This window comes from Balaenoptera ricei, chromosome 4, assembly GCF_028023285.1.
Source record: "Balaenoptera ricei isolate mBalRic1 chromosome 4, mBalRic1.hap2, whole genome shotgun sequence".
In the NCBI taxonomy this organism is placed as follows: domain Eukaryota; kingdom Metazoa; phylum Chordata; class Mammalia; order Artiodactyla; family Balaenopteridae; genus Balaenoptera; species Balaenoptera ricei.
In genome coordinates this window covers 101,184,942-101,208,204 of record NC_082642.1, presented here as the reverse complement: position 1 = coordinate 101,208,204, position 23,263 = coordinate 101,184,942, and the positions used below count along the sequence as shown (strand labels likewise).

Genomic DNA, 23,263 nt, shown 5'->3' with positions numbered 1-23,263 from the left:
TTTATCCATTCATCTGTCGATGGACACTTAGGTTGCTTCCATGTCCTGGCTATTGTAAATAGAGCTGTAATGAACATTGTGGTACATGAATCTTTTTGAATTATGGTTTTCTCAGGGTATATGCCCAGTAGTGGGATTGCTGGGTCATATGGTAGTTCTATTTTTAGTTTTTTAAGGAACCTCCATACTGTTCTCCATAGTGGTCTGCTGTTCTGATTGGGTGATTTCCATTATTCTGTCTTCCAGATCACTTATTCGTTCTTCTGCATCATTCAGTTGGCTATCCATTGCTTCCAGATTGCTTTTTATCTTGGAAATTTTATTATCTTTGGTACATTTTTTGTTTCTAGTTCCTTGTTACAGTGATCTGTGTTTATATTGATAATCTTTCTTAATTCAGTTAGCATTTTGATTACTACCTTTTTGAACTCGAGTTCTGGTAGACTGGTGAGCTCTGTTTCATTAGTTGTTCTTTTAGGGGATTTCTCTTGCTCTTTTAATTGGGAGTAGTTCCTCTGCTTTTCATTTTAACTTTCTCTGTCTCCATGAATTTAGGAGAAACAGTTAGCTATTTTGGTCTTGAAGGAGTGTTTCTATGTGAGAGCATCCCTATGTAGACTGTGTATGTCCAATGTTTTTGGTGTGAGGGCTGGTTTTGATATGGACACCAGCCATGTCTGTCCTCAGGGTGTACTGGCCGTTGTCACTCTGATGGGGGTGTGGTTGGTGTTGGGGGGTCTAAATCCTGTGCAGGGTGTGAGGCAGGACTTCCTCTCTGCTCAGTGGCAGTCACCACCCTGTCAGGTTCCCAGTTGCTGAAGCAGAAGCCCTGAGGGTCAGGCTTGATCAGCCTCCATTACCCTTGAGTGCATGCTCCGCCCCAAAGGTGGGGAGTGCTGAAGGAACTGGGGCTCGTGCACTTACAGAGCACCAACGTGCCCCCTAAGTAGGTGACGTCAGCTCTGCTCAGACGCAGCCCAGGGTCACATCTCTTCCCCTGCTGTGTTTGTCCCCAATCGAGTGCAAGGCTGTGGTGTGGAGTGGGCGGGGCTGGGGCATTTGCCAGGCTGGGGCTGGGGGCCAGGGCACTGTGGCAGCCTTCTTACAGGACCGGTCTCCCCCAGATCCAGCATCGAGCTGTGGGGTGGAGTGGGCGGGGCCGGGTGCTCCTGTGGTGCCACTGGAGCGAGCTCTGACAGTGGTCGCCGGTGCCCCACCTGGCTCACAGCCCAGTCCCCCAGGGCTGTCTCTGAGCAGCTAGGTCGAGCCTTCTCCCTGGGCCTGTCTGGCCCAGATCCTGCGCCAAGCTGCAGTGTGGATGGGGGCGGGGAGTGTTTGCTCAGCTGGGGGATGAACCGCTGCCTGCTCCTGGGGTGCTGCCTGAGTGCCCGCTTACAGCGGCTGCTGCCACCCCACCTGGATCACAACCCAGGCCCCCCCGGGCTGTCTCTGTGTAGCTAGACCGAGTCTTTTCCCATGGCCCGGCTGACCCTGATCTCACACCCGACTGTGGTGTGGAGTGACCAGAGCAGGGGTGTTCGCCCCGTTTGGATTAGGGAGTCTGGTGAGGCAGCAGCCACCAGTGCAAGGCTCTCTCTGCCCTGACTGTTGCAAGCCAACTTGTGTGCACGCCTTGTGAGTAGAGTTAGGCTTCTGCAGCCCTTCTGTCTGTCCCAGCAGTTCTCCCAGCAGCCAAAGGGGCTTGTCTCCTCCGTGCAGGGCCCCAGGACGGAACACTCAGACTGTGGCTCGGCCGCACACTCCCCAGGGCAAGGGTCTGCCCATGTGGACCTTCTCTTCCTTTCAGATCCCTCCCAGGGACACAGGTCCCAATCTGATGCCTTTTTTCTGCCCTACCCGGTTAAGTGGAGATCTTTCTTGCAGCTTTGGTTGTACAGAGTTCTTCTGCCAGTTTCTAGTTAGTCTTCTGTGAGAATTGTTCCACACGTAGACGTATTTTTGATGTGCTTGTGGGGAGAGGTGAACTCCATGTCCTCCTACTCCACCATCTTGATCCCTCCTAGGCAAAGAAAAGGCATTCCTAGAAGAGGGCATGGCTTGAGTAAAGGCAGAGGCAAGAATAGCTAACTTTATATTTTCACAAGTAGAGGCATAGATGGGATTTATTCTGGCTTCATGACCTTCTAATGAAGCCCCCCCTAGAATGCATTTCAGTCCCCATTAACTTTATGGCGGATGGTTGGTTGATGCTTCTGATAATGTTGATTTTTTTGTTGGTGGAGGTATTACTGTTCAGTTACAAAAGGCTTCAAGGAGTAGAGCTGCTTAGTTTGCTTTCTTCTTTCATCCATCCGGTCCACCATTTATAGCTTCCCGTACTTGGCTATATGACCCACTCCCCGTCCTTGACCCTATCTATCTCCCACTCTCACTTGCTGTTCACAACTTTCCTGTGGTTACACTCCCATTTTCTGACTTCTGCATTCTAGCTCCTACTGTTCTATCCTGACTGAAATGCTCTGCCCCCTGGGGGAATCTCCTAGATCGTCTTTGCCTGCATTTATCTTCCTTCCTCTGAACTCCTAAAGCACATGGGCACAATCACTGGTTTGGTGCTTATTTATAGTCTCTATCTACCTACCTACCTATCTACATCTATCTACCTACCTACATCTATTCACCTGAGGTCCACCAACTCCTTGACATTTTGTGTGAAGTCGTATGCAATGTGCATATGTGCATTTTCTGGAGAGCAGGTCTGCGACTTTCATTACTACCTCACAGGGGTCTATGATTCCAAAGTGGTTAAGAACTACAGTATCAAGGCAATACCAGACATATAAGAAGTACTAGTTTGGCTGAGAAGAACTGGCCAAGTGCATAGCTGAGCTCTAATTGCAGAACTACACAGTAACTGCTGACAATGAGAGACTTAGGTCTGGAGACATCTCTTAGTCCTACCATGTATATAAAAAATACCAGATTTGTAAAATTATAAATCTATATCCAATTACAAATTATATACACCTAGAGGTGATATAGATATGCAGAATTAAACCTCATGGTCTTACTAGGAATCATCTTTTCAGTGGTACTGCAATTTCTCACCCACAGCTTTTCTATACAATATTCTTTCGTTCAAATAAAATTAAGAACTCTGAATATCAATTTTTAAGTGTTAACGTTCCTTTTAAAAGATCCATTAGTGTCACTCCTGCAATAAAATGCATCCATTTGTTTACCAAATATCTATCATACACCCATGTACTAGGCTCTGTCATGCTGAGAATACAGTTGCACGCAAGATGTGATGGGGAGAGACGATAAACATTTAAACAATAAATGACAATTTCAGAGAGTCTTAAGTTCTGTGAAGAAAATAGGGCAGGTTATTGGATAGACAGGAATGGAGGCAGGTGGCGTGCATCTGAGTGGAAACCTGAATGGTGAGATCTGGGTCACGTGAGAGCTATGACACAGACGTGAGTGTTGTCCGTCTGAGGAACACTGGGGGAGGCCAGTGGGGCTGGACCATGGTGAACAAGGAGCAGAGTGGGAAGAGATGAAGTCACAGCAGTGCTTTTACATCAAGTGGACTCTGGCTGAGAATTTACTTCTTGTTGAATGCATGGATTCACATACTGATTTTCTAACTTCAAACTCTAAATAGGACCACTATCTTACTATTGTATTTTAGTTTACAAATGAGATTGAATTAGAAAATGGGGAAGAAGACTGACTTGGCAAGAAGAGGATGATTTGAGCCAGAAAACCTGATTTGGAGTCCAGGCTCCACCACTTGTTATTTGGGCAATTCATCGACCTGAGCGGCTCCACCATTTGTTATTTGGGCAGTTCATCGACCTGAGCGTAGCTTCAGTTTCTTTGCTTGAAAATGAGAATCCTGACATCTGCCCCCTCCCCTCTGGCCTATACTCATCCATCAGATGAGATGGCATGTGTGAAAGCCCTCTTACTGCCCTGTGTCACATAAGGCAGCTGTCCCAGTGAATCTCTCAGTCTGTTTTTGGCAGCTGAGAAACAGAAAACAAAGGCGGACAAAAAGGGTGTTTAATAGTAATACATTAACAATGACAATAAACAAAACAATAGCTATTATTTTGGGCCAAGCAGTACATTAACTGAGGTCCTATGTGACCTTGTTTAGTCCTTACAACAACGCTGTAAGACAGGTTCTGCGGTTATTCTCATTTTATAAAAGAGGAATAGGGAGGTTCAAATGCAAGCATTTCTTCAAAGGCAAGTCCTCTGAATACCCTCATTCATTGCCTATTTATTTTAGACAAAATTAGAATCAACTTGCTTATGTTTTTTCTGCCCCCAGATTTTAGTACCTGTAAATTAAACAAGGGTGAGCAGGTTTTGCTGGAGGTGGGCACCCTGCTGGCAACAAGATAGAAACACTTTTACAAAAAACCAGACACGCACACGCGTACACACAAATGAAAACAAAGCAACCAAAAGTGAATTGACATAGTGAGAAAAGGGACACTTCTACACCTTCACAACAGTCTTCACACCTCGGAACCTGGAGGCTTATGCCCACATTAACTGGTGCTCCTAAGGAATGACATTAAATCACCAAAAAAGGACAGATCGTTTGTTTACTCTCCAAGGGAAGGGCATAATGAAATTTAGAACATTTTTATCCAAAATGCTTAAAGTTATAAAACAAAGAAAAAGCATACTTATATGGAATACCTTATTCCCCAAAGACACTGAATTAAATGTCATCACTGTATTATAAATATTAATATGACATATAGTATGATTCTACTTATATAAAGTTCCAAGTCTTGAAGGGTGCATACTTAGGAGGTATAAATAAAAAGAAGTGCAAGGAAATGTTTATCATAAAGGTCAGGAGAGTAGTTTACCTTCAGGAGGAAAGGGTGGGACCCGTGATTGGGGAGGAGCCCATGGGGACTTCTGGGGGCCAGGAGTGTCCTACTTCTCAACCACAGGAGTGGTGACAGGGGTGTCCACTTTCTAGTTCATTAAGCTGTATTTGTAGGATTTAAGCACTCGTCTATATTTGTGTTATATTTCACAATAAATAATGTTTAAAAAAAAGAAATTAAACTTAAAGAAAAAACTATGACAAAGAACACTACCTCTGTTTAGGTGTGTTTCATGTATTTCAAAATTCACTTTTGTTTTTTAAATTTTTATTGGAGTATAGTTGCTTTACAACGTGGTGTTAGTTTCTACCGTATAGCAAAGTGAATCAGCTATATGCACAATTCACTTTATTCTCTTTCCGGTCCTGTGAGGAAGGGAGGGCAGGCATCCTCCTCCCCTTCCTTATTTTAAAGATGGGGACCCTGGAGTTCAAGGGGGTTACTCTCTTGCAGTCATGCAGTCAGGGGGCGAGCTGGGACCCCCACCCCTGCCGGGTATCTCCGAGTGCCCAGCTCTCCTAGCCTCCACCTTATCTTTTCAGATACATTCCAGGCATAGAATGGACTGCAGAGCAATTGTGAAATCAGTGAGGGAATTTTCGTAGAGATGAAAACCTCACCTGTCACTGTGCTCCACCGCAACCTTGTGCTTGTTCTGGGAATCGATCCTGGCCTCCCTGACCATGTTATACCAGGCCCTGAAAATCTTCTTCTGAAGAAAATGTACACACAGTGTTTGTACTTCTTCCTCTAGGTCAGTCAGGTACTGGGGATGAGAACAGGGGAAAAAGTGAGACAAATAACATCACAGACAAAGAATTTAAGCAAATAAACAGTACAAAAGAGAAAGAATTGAACCAGACACAAAACAAAGGACACTGGAGGCATAAGGAGAAAGGATGATGTGGCAGCCAAGGCCATATCCTCTGTAAGGTATTAAAAGATAATAATGGAATCAGAGGGATAGAAACAGTTACAAGACTGAGGGCGTAGGTTTCTAGTAAAATCACTTGAGCAATTATGGGACAAGAAAGAAGAAATTAGTATAAAAACAAAAGCTGATGTATGACACATTACAGTTTATAGGGACACTCTCTATGTGAAAAGAAACCTGCTTAAGATTTTATACTAACAAAATATTGATCTGACATTTTCAAATTCGTTTCAAAGCAGTGAATTGAATTGCCTCTTCTATATTGTTCTTGAAAAAAACATAATGACTGTTGACATCTGGAGTGCACCTAATTTTCTTACATAGGGTTGGGCAGAGACATGTATTTAACACTCCCTTCATTGGGGCCTTACCTGTAGCCAGCTCCGGATGACTCTCCTAAGTAATATTTGGGAATAAAATTGATCAGCTTTGGCCGTCTTCCTAGCCAGGCTTTCCTGACTCCACTGGAACCAGGTCAGCAGGCATTTCCTCTGTAGGGCCAAAGAGTGATGTCCTTTGGCCACCTGGACAATTTTTTAAATGAGAAAAAGAAATTATTCCTTATATGTTAAATCATTTAAGGAAATATACATCGCCTTGGCAAGTGATGCTGTAAACCACGTACAGGCAGTTACTAGAGAGAATAATCTTACGGACATTCACCTATGTCCTAAAAGCTTTGACTACTGACTGTATTACATGGGAACTTCAGATTCACATTATGCATAGCCTTTCAATGCTGACTCCCTGAAGACCACAATGACTGGCTGGTTATTCAGGAAATGGAACAAACAACCTCCAAAACCATTTTGTCGCTTGCACTGAGTTTTAAAGTGTGTGGGTGGCAACATTCTTGGTTCCTTCTCCTGGAGCTTGGGCAGCAACTGCATAACAAACCTCTCTTTATTATATGTGCTTAACCACTGTCTAATCAAGGAAATGCCAATACTTTCAATTAGTTCTGTAGAATGAGCTGTCACTAGCACTGAAATTTAGACATTATCAATAAACCACAAGCCATTTGATAGAAAAATAACATGCTGAATAATTTAATATCTTACCAACTTAAAGGGCTCAGAGTATCATTCTACCAAAATAAACATACAACTCAGACTTTATAGATTTTTTTAAAAGTAACTGTTAACAGTCTCTTAAGAGGCAGAGGGAAAAGCCCTTTTCTCTTAGTCCTCCCCATTAGACATTTTTCTGAGTCTTGTCTCACCACTGAGCACTGTGAACGTGACTGATCTGAGTGAGCCCCTTGGCAGTCACACATACTGGCCAAAATGACCATTGCAGGAGGTCTCCGTGACACCTGGGAGCCAAAAGGCAAGGGGAGCCAGAAACACACAACCTCCTACCCTCTCTCTCTCCATCTTCTAGGAAAACACAGAGAACCAGGGAGAAAAAGAAAGATAATCAGAAGATCCCTTAAAAATTCTGAAAATTGTCATTGGAACAAATGAAATATAGCACATGTGAGTTTAAGGGAAAATGATAAATAACTCTTCTGAAAAAAAAAACAAAAACAAAAACGTTAGAAAGAAGCCAAGAACTGTCTAACTGGACCCTTTTTCTATCCCTTCCTGGATGTCAGCTCTGATGGATGAAGAAGATACTGCTTCGTCTTACTGTCCTCCAGAACTTTTCCTTTTACTTCTTTAATTTTTTTTTCTAACTTTCTTACTTCTTCTTCTTTTTTTTTTTTTTTTAACTTTCAGCTGGTGGTTAGTATCTACATATACCTCTGATTCCTACACAGCACAAAAGACATGCCTGAACTGGGCAGGATTTTTGGAGGAAGGGGTTGCTGAGCTCCATTCTAGCTTTGTAACCAATGTGCTGTGTGACCTTAAGCAAGTCGGTTTTCCTCTCTGAGACTCAGTTCCCTTATTTACAAATTGAAAGAGAAGGAGAGGATTACTAATTTTCTATAAAATTCTATTATCTTGTGTGGTAGGCTGAATAGTGGCCCTCAGGGATGGCCACAAACTAATCCCTGGAACCTGTAAATGTTACCTTACATGGTAAAAGGGATTTTGCAGATGTGATTAAGTGAAGGATCTTAAAATGGGGAGATGATCCTGGATTATATGGGAGAGCCCTAAATGTAATCACAAGAGTTCTTGTAAGAGGAGCAGCATCAATATAAGATGTGACATGAATGTAAGAGATGAGAGTGAACTGAGGAAGGGGCTATGGGCACTGGGATGCGGGCAGCCATTAGAAGCTGAAAAAGGAAAGGAAACAGTTTCTCTCCTGGGAAACCCCAGAAGGCAGTTGTCTTGCTGACACTTTGACTTTAGCCCAGCAAGTCTGATTTTGGACTTCTGACCTCCAGAAATTTAAGATAATAAATTTGTTTTAAGCCACTATGTTTGTGGTAATTTGTTATAACAGCATAGGAAACTAACACACTTGTTACAAACTAGAGAGGTGATTCTCAAAATGTGGTGCTCAGACTACTTGGATCAGAATCTCCTGGGCTACTTTTTTTTTTTTTTTTAATATTATAGTCTTTTATTCTACTGTTTTTTTTTTTTTTTTTTGGCCATGCCATGTGGCATGTGGGATCCTAGTTCCCCAACCAGGGGTCGAACCTACGCCCCCTGCGTTGAAAGCACAGAGTCTTAACCACTGGACCGCCAGGGAAGTCCCTGGGCTACTTTTTAAAAATGCAGATTCCCTGACACACCACCCCCAGCCCCCTGGCCAACAACCCAGACCTACTGAGAACACCTGGAGGTGGGAACAGGAACTTGCATTTTTATAAGCTCTCCAGATGGTTTTATGAATAGGAAAATTTGGAAATGCTGGATTCAGATCTGTGTTCTCCTGTTTTTATTTTAATTAGGTTTTTCTATATTTAAGGCCTATAACTGTCATTTTGAACTCAAACTCCTGTTTCTTTTTATATTCTTATAAGTAAATTTTAAATTTAATTTGATTATTCACCCATAGATTATTTTGTTTCTAAATTTTATAACTTTCTTGATTTTACTCGGTCAAAAACCGAGTAAAAACTCAGGGACCAAAAAAGAAGAGCTGATAAGAATTTAAGAGTGAGTTTTTCTACTTCCTGTCTGCTTTTTCTTTGTGTATTAATAATTAAAAACAAAGAAACAGACAAAAGCCAGAGAGAATAAACAAAACTAGGAGCGCTCAACTGGATAACAAACTATCTGATATGACTAAATGTTTGTTGTAGTATATTCAAGAAGCAAACTTCCATTCAGATTTCATTTCCAGACTCATTCACTCAGAAAACTATGGCTCAGCCCTCCCATATCATTACCAGGAAAATAGCAATGCTTGGGGCACAGATGGGTCAAGGCCTCCAAGAGGAGGGATCCTCGTGCCCTCAGGCCTGACCACCACAAATTGGCCTCCTTAGCTGGTTTGAGATACTCAGTGGTTCCAGAACCACCGGTTAGGAGGCAGAGGACAAAAAATCAGAGACAGAAAAACAGTGGGGAGGGCATTTAGGGAAGATAAGAAGAAGAAAGTGTGAAAATAGGAAGAGAACAAAGAGAATGAAGGGTGAATAGATTGGCTAGGGGAGGAAAAAGTAGCCTAAGTCACGTTCACAAAGGTACAGCCTGCAGCATTACTGCACGCAGTGGGCTTCTTATGGTACAAGAGCATTATTGTTCATCTTTAATCCTGGTTTTCATAACCAAGAAGATTAGCCTTACTTTTCAGTATTAACTTGGCCAAATGTGTAAATAAGAGTGGTCAAAACTGGTATGCATTACTGACCTTATTATGAAGTAGAATTCTAAAGATAACATCTTATCTATTTTGAGCTTTTGATCATTTAGTTAAATGCCGTGTTCTGTGCACTGGATAAATTTGAATTTCAGTGGTATCTGATTTCATTTATCCCTGTGTGGTAGAGTGGATGACTATTCCGGATAATAGGATGTGACACCCACACACTTGCATGTGATTTCATCCTGTCTCCCAATGGAGTAAATGGAGCCTTTTTCTCCTCTCAGTGACCTTGAGTTTGGCCCTATGACTTGCTGTGGCCAATGGAATGTTAGTGGACATGATACAAGCCAAGGTTTCATATGGGTTTACATAATTGGGTTTGGCCTTTGTATCTCAGACATTTGCCAGGTGAAAGCTTGCCCTGAATAACAGCTGGAGCCAGAAAGAGGCTGTGGAGAGATCTGAATTTGATCTAAACTGGCCCACAAACATGTGAGTGGGAAATAAATACCTGAGTTGTAAGCCACGATATTTCAGGGCTGTTTGTTAGGCAGCTTTATTGCAGCAGAAATCTGATTAGTATACCTTACGGTAATTATTTTTCCTTTATTACATAGCTATACACTGCTAAAATTGAGAGAGGCCTCTATTCATCCTACCTTGGAGGTCTCTAATAAAAAATGTACTCTAGTTTTTTCCAACCTATTCAGTTACAGAAGTCTTTCTCTACCTTGGAAGACCAAATTCAAACTTTTATCTAAAACAAGTAAATATCCACACTCAATTCATTTATCTTTCTGACTTTTAAATCTCCAAACGACCTCCAAGCCTCACTGGGTGTTTATCCTATTTTAAAGTCCACTTGCTGATTTTGGGGGGATAAGAGTGTGACACTATACCTGGAGGTTTTGCTTGCTTTGCATTCTCAGTCTCTTCCAAGGCTCCAGACCTTTTTTTCTTAGCAATACGCTTTCATAATGTTCTTTGGCTATTGCTTCCAGCTGCTGGTTCCTCTTAATTCTCTTCTGCTTCTCTAGTTCTTTCTGGAAAAAATAAATAGGTAAAAATGCCAAGGAGGAACCAAAATAGTAACATAGGAAGTTCCTGAACTTCCCTCCTCCCTTGGATGCACTGAATGTATAGCTACACATGGAGCACTTCCCTCTGAAAGAAATCCAGAAACTAGCTGTGTGACTTTTCCACATCAAGCGAATGAGAAAATACCTACATTGATACATCAAAAATATTGACAGGAAAGGCTGAGACACAGGCTTGCCATAAACGCCATCCCTGGCTCAGTGCCCTATAATAGGGAGGGAACTCCCAACTCCCAGCTTCTTCCTAAGGAGTGAAGGATTTGGACTGCACATCTAGCACCCCAACTTTAAAGACAACCATTCAAGCAAGGGATGGGCCCCCAAAACACTAACAAGGCTTGTGTCCACGAGACACACAAGACTATAGCAAACAAAGAAACAGGTCTTATTGGATGAGAGTACTCACTGTGGCTATGCTCCTATACTCACTCCTATGCTCTCAGGACTCAGTCCTGAGAAAGCAGGCAAAAAGCCCATCTCCCAGTCTTTCCCTGAAAGAGATTTGACTTCATACTTTACAAGCTGCTGCCTGAGGGTCCAGATTCTAATTTAGCACGCATCTAGGAGCTGGCTGAGATCCTCTCCAGAGCGTGAGGGAGCCTTTGGGTACTTCCTCTGCCTTCTCCCTCTGGCTCACTCCACATCAGATTGCTAGCATCTGTCTAAAGGAGCTTACACACACATTTTGCATGCTAACTTTTGTGACTGCCACCTGAGTGGGAGGGGCCCCTGGACTGCCTGGCTCTGATAGCCAGTGGAACTTACATTCACAAGTCCCATAGGACTACGGCAAACAAGCAGGCACAGGAGAAACCCGCTCCCCCCCACATCGCCCTGGCCACCCAGCCCCATGGTTATACACCTGGGCTCAGTGAAAGGGAGCAGGAAAAACACACATCTCCTAGTTTCTCCCTGGAAGGGGCTTAACTACGTATTTTCACAGCTGCTGCCTGAGGGTACAGCTTCTAACCAGTGTGTATCAAGGTGCTGACTAAGATCCTTTCTTTTGGGACACTGATAGGTCTTGGCACACGCTCAGATACGGGGGGCTACTAAGGACAAAGGCAGTGACAAAGGTCTGAGAGACAACCAGAAGCCTGGGCCAGGCTGATGAGATTCATCTTCTGCACGTGAGCACTCTGTCAAGACTAGCAAAGGTGACTGTTTTATCTAATGCACAGAAACCAACCCAGAGAGTCAAGAAAAATGAAGAAACAGAGAAATATGTTCCAACCAAAAGAGCAAGATAAACCTCCAGAAGCCAGTCTTAATGAAATGGAGATAAGTGATTTACCCAATAGAGTTTTCAAAATAACGGTCATAAAGATGCTCACTGACGTCAGGAGAGCAATGCATGAACAAAGAGAATTTCAACAGAGATAGAAAATATACAAAAGTACCAAACATAAATCATACAGCTGAAGAATACAATAACTGAACAGAAAAATTCAACAGAGGGGTTCAACAGCAGACCAGATCAAGCAGAAAAAAAGATCAGTCAACTTATAGACAGAGCAGTGGAATTCAATTCGAGGAACAAAAAGAAAAAATAATGAGAAAAAGTGAAGATAGCCTAAGGGACTAATGGGACACCATCAAAGGGAGAATAAACATACTATAGGAGTCCCAGAAAGAGAGAAGAGAAAGGGGCAGAAAACTTATTCAAAGAAATACTGGATAGTTCAACTTCACATGGTCAGGCAGTTGGAAAGATGCTTAGTGTTTGTAATCCTTTGGGCTTCAATGATACAGTCTTCCCAGTGCCAGTTCTAGATCTGCTCCATCCTGTAGTACTTTATCTGTGACTGTTTTTAACCACAAAATTCTGCTGATTAAAGAGGCAAATCCATATAAACTTGGCCTTTTAAACAATGCCTTCATTCTGTCATAACCAGTCCCTCTTCCTTAACAATACTTTTCTTACTTATTAAACAACTTAGCAAGCAAGAGTTTTCCCAGCTTCCTCTTTTATAAAATTTTATAGATCTTTCAAAGGGAAAAGTACTTTATCTCCACCTTTGTCTCATATTTCTCTATCTCTACACCTATGACAATATACAGAAACATTGGTATACCCTATTCTATAAAGCCAATTCTTCTTTTGCTCTAGTCTCATTATAACCACGTTTCTTAGGTTTTGACCACTCCCCTTCCAGAATCTTGCATCATGAAACATGTGCACAGGGAACACTCCCCAGCACAGATCACATGCCAGGCCACAGAATAAGTCTCAATAAATTTAAGATTGAAATCATGTCAAGCATTTTTTTTCTGACCACAATGGTACGAATCTAGAAATAAAAATAAAAAAAAAAAAGGAAAAAAGAAAAAAAAGAAATACTGGCTGAAAATTTCCCTAACCTGGAGAGAGAAACAGATATCCAGGTCCAGGAAGCCCAAAAAGTACCAAATAAGATGAATCTAAAGAGACACACACCAAGACACTTTATAATTAAATTGTCAAAAATTAAAGACAAAGAATCTTAAAAACAGCAAGAGAAAAGCAACTTGTTAGGTATAAGTACACTCCTTCTACACTGATAATATAAGACTATCAGTGGATTTTTTGGGCAGAAATCTTGTAGGCCAGAGAAGTGAGATGTTATATTCAAATGCTGAAAGAAAAAAAACCTGCCAATTAAGTATACTCTACCCAGAAAAAATGTTCTTCAGAATTGAAGGAGAGATAAAGAGTTTTCCAGACAAACAAAAGCTGAAACAGTTCATCACCACTAGACCAGCCTTACCAGAAATGTTAAAGGGCCTTCTTCAAGTTGAAATGAAGAACACTAATAAGTAATATGAAAACATATGAAAGTATAAACTCACTGATAAAGGTAAATATATAGTTAAATTCAGAATAATACTCTTAATATTGTAATGGTGATGAGTGAATCACTTAAAACTCTAGTATAGGTTAAAAGACAAAAGTATTAAAAATAACTATAACTACAATAACTTGTTAATAGATACACAATATAAAATTGTGACAAACAAACTATGGTGGGAGAAGTGTAAAAATGTAGAGTTTTTGTATGCATTTGAAGTTATCAGCTTAAAATAGACTGTTATAATTACAAGATGTTTTATATAAGCCTCATGGTAACCATAAAGCATAAACTTATAGTAAATACACAAAATATTTATAAATCACAGCACAAATACATATAATCAAAGCACAAAGGAATAATGCAAGAGAGGAAGAAAGGAACAAAGGAACTACAAAACAGCTAGAAAATAATTAACAAAATGGCAATAGCTAGTCCACACCTATTAATAATTACTTGAAATGTACACAGATTAAATCCTTCATTCAAAAGACACAGAGTAGCTGAACGGATTAAAAAAACAAGACCCAACTATGTGCTTTCTATGAGAGGCTCACTTCAGCTTTAAGGACACATAGAGACTGAAAGTGAAGGAATGGAAAAAGATATTCCATGCAAACCAGAACCAAAAGAGAGCAGGGGTAGTTATATTTACATAAGACAATATAGACATTAAGCCAAAAATGATATCAAGGACAAAGAAGGTCATTATATCATGATAAAGAGGTCAATTCATCAAGAATATGTAACAATTTAAAATATTTTTGCATTCAACATTGGAGCACCTACATACAAAGCAAATATTAACATTTTGAAGTGAGAAATAGACAGAAATACAATAACAGTAGTGGATTTCAATAACCCACTTTAAACAATGGATAGAGCATCTAGACAGAAAATCAACAAGGATATATTGGACTTACATCAGACCAGACGGAATTAACAGACATATACAGAACATTTCATCCAACAGCAGCAGAATACATATTTTTCTCAAGTGTACATGGAACATTCTTCAGGATAGATCATATGTTAGGCCATAAAACAAGTCTTAATAAATTTAAAAAGACTGAAATCATACCAAGCATATTTTCCAGCTACAATGTTATGAAATTAGAAATCAGTTACAAGAGGAAAACTGGAAAATTCACAAAGATGTGTAGATTAAACAACATGCTTGTGAACAACCAAGGGTCAAAAAAGGAATCAAAAGAAAAATAAAATAATAAAAAAAACTGACAAAAATGAAAATGGAAACACAACATACCAGAACGTATGGGATGCAGCAAAAAGCAGTTCTACGAGGTAAGTTTAAATGCTTACATTAAGAAAAAAGAAAGATCTCAAATAAACAACCTAATTATACACCTCAAGGAACCAGAAGAAGAACAAACTAAGTCCAAAGTTAGTAGTAGGAAGGAAATAAAGATCAGAGCAGAAATAAATGAAATAGAGAGTAGAAAGACAATTAAAAAGGTCACAGAAACTAAGAGCTGTTTTAAAAAGAAAAAGCAAAACAAAACAGACAAACCATTAGCTAGACTAAGGAAAAAAAAAAAAAGACAAATAAAACCAGAAATGAAAGACATTACTACTGAAAACTGAGAAATACTAAGAATCCTAAAAAAAACTACTATAAACAAATGCCAACAAGTTAGATAATCTAGAAGAAATGGATATAGTCCTAGAAACATGCAACCTACTAAGACTGAATCATGAAGAATTAGAAAATCTGAATAGATTAATTACTATAGACTGAATCAGTAATCAAAATCTTGGATTTGACACCAAAAGCAAGGGCAACAAAAGCGAAAATGAATAAGCAGGACTACATCAAACTAAAAAGCTTCTGAACAGCAAGGGAAACCATCAACAAAATGAAAAGGCAACCCATAGAATGGGAGAAAATATTTGCAACCACATATCCAATAAGGGGTTAATATCCAAAATATATAAGGAACTCATATAACTCAATAGCAAAAAACCCAAAAAAACTCAATTGAAAAAATGGGTAAAGGATCTGAAGAGACATTTTTCCAGAGAAGACACACACAAATGGCCAAGAGGTATGTGAAAATGTGCTCAGCGTCACTAATTATCAGGGACACACAAATCAAAACCACAATGAGCTATCACCTCACACCTGTTAGGATGGCAATTATCAAAAAGACAAGAGATAACAAATGCTAATGAGGATGTGGAGAAAAGGGAACCCTTGCACACTGTTGGGGAATGTAAACTGGTACAGCCACTGTGGAAAACAGTATGGCGGTTCCTCAAGAAATTAAAAATGGAACTACTATATTATCCAGCAATCCTACTTCTGAGTATATATCCATAGTAAACAAAATCACTGTCTCAAAGACATATCTGTACTCCTATGCTTATTGCAGCATTATTCACAATAGCCAAGGAATGGAAACAAAGTAGGTATCCATTGATGTATGAATGGATAAAAAATGTGCTATAGATACACACAATGGAATATTATTCAGCCTTAAAAAAAAAGAAGGAAATCTGGTCATTATTGACAACATGGATGAATTTTGAGGGCATTATGCTCAGTAAAATAGGCCAGACAGAGAAAAACAAAAATACTAAGTGGTATCACTTAATATGTGGAACCTTAAAACAAAAATGGGTTGAAATTGTAGAAACAGAGTAGGATGGTGACTGTCAGTGCCTTTGAGGTGGGAGAAATAGGTAGGGCCTGGAAAAACGGTACAAACTTTCAGTTACAAGATGAATAAGGTCTGAGGACCTAATGTATAACACGGTAACTACAGTTGATAACATTTCATAATTGAAACTTACTAAGAGAGGAGAAAATAAGCATTCTTACACACACACACACACACACAATAAGTATGTGAGGTGATGGATATGTTAATTAACCCAGTGGGAATCCTTTTACAATGCCAACATATATCAAATCATCATGTTTTATGTACATTTGAAGTATCTTACAATTTTGTCAATTACACCTCAATAAAACTAAAAAAAAAAGATGCAATGACCTAAAAACTCATGAATTTCATTTCAACAAATAGCTAATTACTTTAATTTGAATATGTAACCACTAAACAGCATGTTAATCATGGTAACAGAACACTGGAACATTAAAAAAAAGGAAACAACTCTGCAAAGAGGGTGAGGAAAAGTTCCTCATGAATCCTGCAAGAATCAGGGCTATGCATATCCTAGGATTTATTCAGCATTGTTCACAGAAATGATTTACATCTCACCAAGTTACTAGGAAGTAAAACAGTTAGGAGAGCAATCAGTATTTTCCCCTTATTATTACGGGAAACGTAGCAATATAGCCCCTTCATTTAGATCATGGGGTAGAAATTTATATATGAATTATTCTATTCAAATTTAAAGATACTTCATACTCCATTAAAAGTCTAGTGATGGCTGTTATGCAAGTCACAGGAGCAAAAGCAAAGACTTCAGACTGTCTTCACAGTAGTTGTCAGTCTCAGCAGTAAAAATCACTTAATTTAAGCTTCTTTTTCTTTATTTGCCACAATTTCACTTCAAGAAAACGGTTGTGGTGAATTGGCTGATTCTGACAACTACTTAATTGCCTGAGTCTTCTCTGAGAAAAAAAAAATGAGAGAGGGCACTGGAACATTTCTAAGGTGGAAGGGAGACTTGCTCTGATCTTCCAATCCAAACTACCTTTATCTGTACACATTCCTCAATGAATATGAAATGTCCATATTCTCTAAAGGATTCAACCAAAATTACCTTCATAATCTTTATTACAGACAGTTGAGATATTGAATTGAATGGAAAGAAAAATTATTTTCGAGAATTTTCTTATGACCAACAAGAGGAAGCTGAGAGTTAAGTGGGGAGGAAAATGAAAGCTGGCCATTTTCACACCCACTGAAATGTCCCTGTAGCATCGAGGCAGCAGTTGCAACTTGTAGACAGGAATCTAACACAGTAAGCCTCTGGAGAAGCCCTCAGGCTCGGCCAACCCTGTTCACACACACAACTAAGTTATCTTCCTAGAATTACAACTCTATGGCCGGTGTCGTAGGCTCTTAAGGAAAACCATTTTCATGTGGCTTGTGGGGGAAAATGGCCTATTTATTTATTTAAAAAAATTTTTTATTGGCATATAGTTGATTTACAATGTTCTGTAGGTTTCTGCTGTACAGCAAAGTGAATCAGTTTTACATATACATATATCCACTCTTTTTTAGATTCGTTTCCCATATAGGCCATTACAGAGTATTGAGTAGAGTTCCCTGTGCTATACAGTAGGTCCTTTTTAGTTATCTATTTTATATATAGTAGTGTGTATATGTCAAGCCCAATCTCCCAATTTATCCCTCCCCCACCTTACCTGCTGGTAACCATTAAGTTTGTTTTCTACACCTGTAACTCTATTTCTGTTTTGTAGATAAGTTTATTTGTACCCTTTTTTTAGATTCCACATATAAGTGATATCATATGGTATTTGTCTGTCTCTGTCTGACTTACTTCACTCTGTAGTGACAATCTCTAGGTCCATCCATGTTGCTGCAAATGGCATTATTTCATTCTTTTTTATGGCTGAGTAATATTCCACTGTATATACGTACCAAAGCTTCTTTATCCATGCCTCTGTTGATGGACATTTAGGTTGCTTCCATGTCTTGGCTATTGTAAATAGTGCTACAGTGAACATTGGGGTGCATGTATCTTTTCAAATTATGGTTTTCTCTGTGTATATACCCAGGAGTGGGATTGCTGGATCATATGGTAGCTCTAGTTTTATTTTTTTAAAGGACTCTCCATACTGTTCTCCATAGTGGCTGTACCAATTTACATTCCCACCAACAGTGCAAGAGGGTCCCCTTTTCTCCACACCCTCTCCAGCATTTATTGTTTGTAGATTTTTTAGAAGTGTACTTTTCCATGGAAAAATAGAAAGAGAAACATTTAATAAATCAGATATCTGCTTGAGCCAAAATTTTGTATTCATATGCAACAATTTACTTTAAATGTGTATTTCCTCCCTTGATTAAGGTTTCCTCAATAGAGTTGGCTGTATTTCATTACTATTACTGTATTTCCATTTCCTTGTATAGAAAATGTCCATAACACCTGCATCTAAGGTTTATTGGGAGGATTACATGAAATGATGCTGTCCGCCTTGAGATGGCACTTATATTGGGGATCGATGCAGCTAGGGTTTCACAGAGCATAATTCACTCAGGCTAAAAAGGGACACAAAATCCGGGTATCTTTCTGATTTAAATTATTCAACAAACGATATGCAACAAATGAGACTCATTTGAATATATATATATATATCTCCACCACTACTGCTTTGAAAGAAAGACAAGGAATTACAGCAAGAATTGAGAAGAATACAGGGCAGTCGACACCATTCCCACACTATGCCTTCCATCCATTATAAGCCACCCTTTCATTGTGCTCTGGAACGTATTCCCAGTTAGGCACCCCTGTAATTTATAGTCTTTGCCCTCTTGTATCATGAATTTCTCCCTCGCTACTAGATCATTCCCATCAATATGCATATATGTGCTGATACCTCCCATCTTTTAAAAAACAAAATAACACTCAAAAGACCAACTGCCAACAGAAAAAAAAAAAATCCTTCAACCACAGGTGACCCCTATTATATGGGCTCCCTTCCCAGCAGTCCACTGAAAACACTCTTGTCTATGTCATGAATAATCTCCATGTTGCCAAATCAAAGTTTCACTTGTCTGTCCTCTTTTTCATTGAACCTAGCAGCATTTAGCCCAGTTAACCACCATCACTTCCTTCCAGAAATACTTTTTTCTCTCAGCTTTTCAATAAACAATTCTCCTGGTACGCTTCCTACCTCGCTACCTCCTCATCCTCTGAGTAGTTACTCATATATTCTAGGACTCAGTCCTGGATCCTCATATTTCTTCTCTATCCAGACAATCTCCCAAGTTGATTTCATTCACTTCCAGAGCATTAAAAACACTAACATGTTTTTGACTCCCAGGTTCCTTACTACAATCTTGATGTCTGGGCTTATATATTCAACTGCCTATTTGACATGTTCATTTGGATGTCTAATAGGTATCTCACATTTAACCTTCCCTTGTGGACCTTACAGAGGCCTCCTCAGCATCTAGCAGCTCAAATATCACTTCTTCAGAGAGGCTTTCCCCATCTTGCTTTCCCCATTATACCTCTCCCTCTACTTAGTTATTATCTTGTTTATTGCCTGTTTTCCCCAACTAGCATATAAGCTTTATGAGGGCAGGGCTATTGTCTGTCTTCTCCACTGCTCTAATATCTAGAACAATGCCTAGCACATAGTAGATGTTCGACATACATTTGTTAAATGAACAAATATGCTTGCTAAGCAATTATGAAAGACTTCAAATCTTGCCTGGTCTTCTCTGATAAATTTATCTTTCTACCATAAACTTCATCAACTGTCTATTAATACAAAGCATATTTACACAGCCATAAAAGTTACTGCCTGATAAGTATTTCTAGAATACTTTTAATAAAAATAAAGCAATGGGATGTTAAAAGGAATTTAGATTATCTTCAAAAGATCATTGTGTGAGACCTGTGACTGGCCATCTTACTGATGCACCTGATAGGCTATCCTGTCAGGGTCACAGGGACATTAAGCCACCACTTGGAGCATGACTGACCATGCTGCCATAGGTGGTACTTCTGCCATTGCTAACGTGGCCCCTCTCTGAAGAATGCAGTACTTGTAGATACAGGCGAACTGCAGGTAACAGGAATCTTTCACAGAGGGCAGCCATGTCTAGACCTTGAACCACTTATTTTTTGTTTTGTTTTGTTTTGTTTTGTTTTTTTGGGTTTTATTTTTTGGCCGTACCACGCGGCTTGTGGGATCTTAGTTACTCGACCAGGGATTGAACCAACGCCCTCGGCAATGAAAGCATGGAGTCTTAACCACTGGACCTCTGGGGAATTCCCACCTCTTTTTTTTAATATGGAGGACAAATTTGTCATGGGCTTATCCCTGAGGAATTCTTCCAGTTCTGTATCCTAAAACTGGTATCACAGAACTGATCTTGTGTTTTCTACCCAAAGAAATATATGTGATTGCTAGAGACCTTTATCAACAGTAGGGTTGCTCATCTATGTAATTAGAAAGAAGTATGGTACCTCTGTCAGACAATTTGCTGATAAACTTAATGAGCAAAAACAGCCCAACTAGAAGAGAGGAAGCAGGCTTCCATCAAACACATCCAGGATGCAACTGATTTGGACAAGCCACAGCAGGCACTGGTTGAGAAGTGTCATTACTTTTTTGATGTTCAGAGGAATAACACTGCTATGGCCTGGGAGGGTGCTTACTGGTAATGGCTATATAAAGTATATAGGAGGTCAAGAATCACCCGTGCAGAAAATGATGCATCAAAAGGAATACAACCACATGATAAACTGCGTAGAAAAACACATTGTGCAGAGCATCTTTGCTCAGAAGCAAAAGGAGACAATTGCCAAGTGCATTTTAGATCTAAAGCTGCTCCCAAAGAAAGCTCAAACAAGTCAGTCTATAAATGCATCCATCTCAATTGAGACTGCTACAAACAGCTGATTTACTAAATGGAAACTAGTCTATGTGACAAAATCTTTTTGTCTATTGTTGTAGACTGAACTTACATTTTACCTTTCCTAAAAAAGAAAAGATTTGGGCTTGGATAGTGAGAGAAACAAAACAACCTATTGGCCAGTAATGTATTTCTCATCCTTCTTGCTCTGTATAAGCAGTTTGCTTCCAGCAAGAAAAAAGCTGGACAGATAGATAACAAATTAATGACTTTTTATGAACCGATCAGAGAACTGAAGCCATCCCCAAATCTGGAGACAGGCACCTTCAGGGAGACACAACACCCAAGCATTTGCTTATCTGAGGCAGAAGCCTCCCTACCCCCTGAGCCAGTAAGATCATTAAGCTAGAAATCTGGCTAACTGCTGGAGGCCAAGGGTGGGCCGGCATGAGGAGGGTGAAGCTCCTGGGGGTCACAGTCATAGGGAGGTTCTTAACCTCTTTGCTCTAGGAACTCCACCAGGCTCTCACAGAGAGGATCAGGGAAAATCCGGATCAAGTCCCCGCCGTGGTTCTAGCTGGGGGAGAGGAACAGCAACCACTGCAAAATCTGCCCCGACTCTTCTCCGGGGCTTCATCTGCAAGCAGCGCCAACTGAAGGCACTAGTGTAATGCCACTGCAGCTGGGGGAGGGGAACTCTGCCCAGACCAGCCTCCCTATCTCATTCAAGTGAAGAAGGAACCTCACAGAGGGAAGGGCTTTAAGGTCATAGACCGAGACAGTGGATACTGAAGGAAGGGAACACAGGGGCAGGGAAAAGCTCTGCCCCTAGAGTAGGAGCAGAAATTCTTCCGAATGGCCAATACTGTGCACTCCAAAGAGAACGTTAGAGAATGCTCCCCTCATCCACACCACACCAGCACGCTAGCAAACCTCTAGTAATAACAGAGGAGTACAGCTGGAGGGTTGAAAGAGACAGATTTTCTCAGGGAACAGCACAAAGGGAAGACCTAAAGCCAAAAGAGAGGACAAAAAAAAAGTCACTAGTGAATATTGAAGTCTATGGTGCCCATAGCAACAACAAACCTCAACAATGGTAACCATAGCAACAACAAACTTCAAACATAGCCCAACTCCTGGCTACATTAACACAAATCTCCACACTAAAGGCCCATTTATCTCAGTTTCTATTGCCCTGTACATGTCTGGCTTTCAACAACAAAAAAATCAGACATATTAAAAGACAAGAAATAAACACAGTCTGAAAAGATAAAGCCATCATTAGAACAACACTCAAATATGAAAGATGTTGGAAGTATCAGAGAGGAAATTTTAAATAATTAATGATAATATTAAAAGCTCTAATGGAAAAGGCAGTCATCATTCAAGATTAGATAGGTAATTTTAGCAGAGATATGGAAACTATAATAAAGAGTCAAATGAAAATGCTAGAAATCAAAAACACACGGTAATAGAAATGAAGAGGGCCTTCAATAGGCTCATCACTAGACTTGATACAGCTGAGGAAAGTATCAGGTTACTTGAAGTTGGGGCAATAGAAATTATATAACCTGAAAAGCAAAGAGAAAAAAAAGAGTGAAAAAAAACAACAGAGCATCGAAGAGCTGTGGGACAGTATCAAACAATGCAATACAAGCATAACTGGAATCTCAGAAGGAGAAGAAAAAATGGGGCAGGTAAAATATTTGAAGAAATATTGGGTAAAACATATCCTAAAGTTACAGACAGACACAAAACCACATACCTAAGAAACTTAGAGTCCACCAAGCAAGGAAAACAAACAAACAAACATACTATACCTAGACATATCATATTCAAATTGCTAAAACCCAAAGACAGAAAAAATCTTGAAGGCAGCTGGAGGAAACCCATCGTACCTACTCTTATGGATTTAATGTTTTTGTTCCCCTCCAGATTCATATGTTGAAGTCCTAAACCCACACCACCCACTGCCCCAGTGTGGCTGTATTTGGACATGGGGCCGCTAAAGAAGTAATTAAGGTAAAATGAGGTTCTAAGGGTGGGATTAGTGTCCTCATAAAAAGAGATACCAGAGAGCTCACACACTGTCTCTCTCCCTTTCTGTGTACATGCACCGAGGAAAGGACGTGCGATGACACACTGAGAAGGTGGCTTTCTACCCGCCTGGAAGAGAGCTCTCACCAGAAACCAACCATGCTGTCACCCTGATCTTGGACATCCAGCCTCCTGGATTGTGAGAATGTTAATTTCTGTTGTTTAA

The 23,263-nt window shown here is 40.0% G+C and overlaps 1 protein-coding gene and 1 pseudogene across 4 annotated transcripts in view; one reads left to right on the top strand and one right to left on the bottom strand.

The window, feature by feature from the left end:
• The window catches only part of CCDC191 (coiled-coil domain containing 191), a 101,230-nt gene that overhangs the window by 7,465 nt on the left and 70,502 nt on the right, over positions 1-23,263 (bottom strand). For 3 of the 4 annotated variants that reach the window (XM_059921098.1, XM_059921100.1, XM_059921099.1), the window contains 3 exons: positions 10,431-10,574; positions 6,189-6,341; positions 5,504-5,649 (listed from right to left, as the gene is read on the bottom strand). In XM_059921098.1, coding sequence (XP_059777081.1) covers positions 5,504-5,649; positions 6,189-6,341; positions 10,431-10,574 — 443 coding nt within the window. Of the gene's footprint in view, positions 1-5,499; positions 5,650-6,188; positions 6,342-10,430; positions 10,575-23,263 lie in introns of those variants that run through there. The other variant, XM_059921101.1, reaches the window with a different exon arrangement.
• Positions 20,435-21,047, top strand: LOC132365087 (ATP synthase F(0) complex subunit B1, mitochondrial-like; annotated as a pseudogene).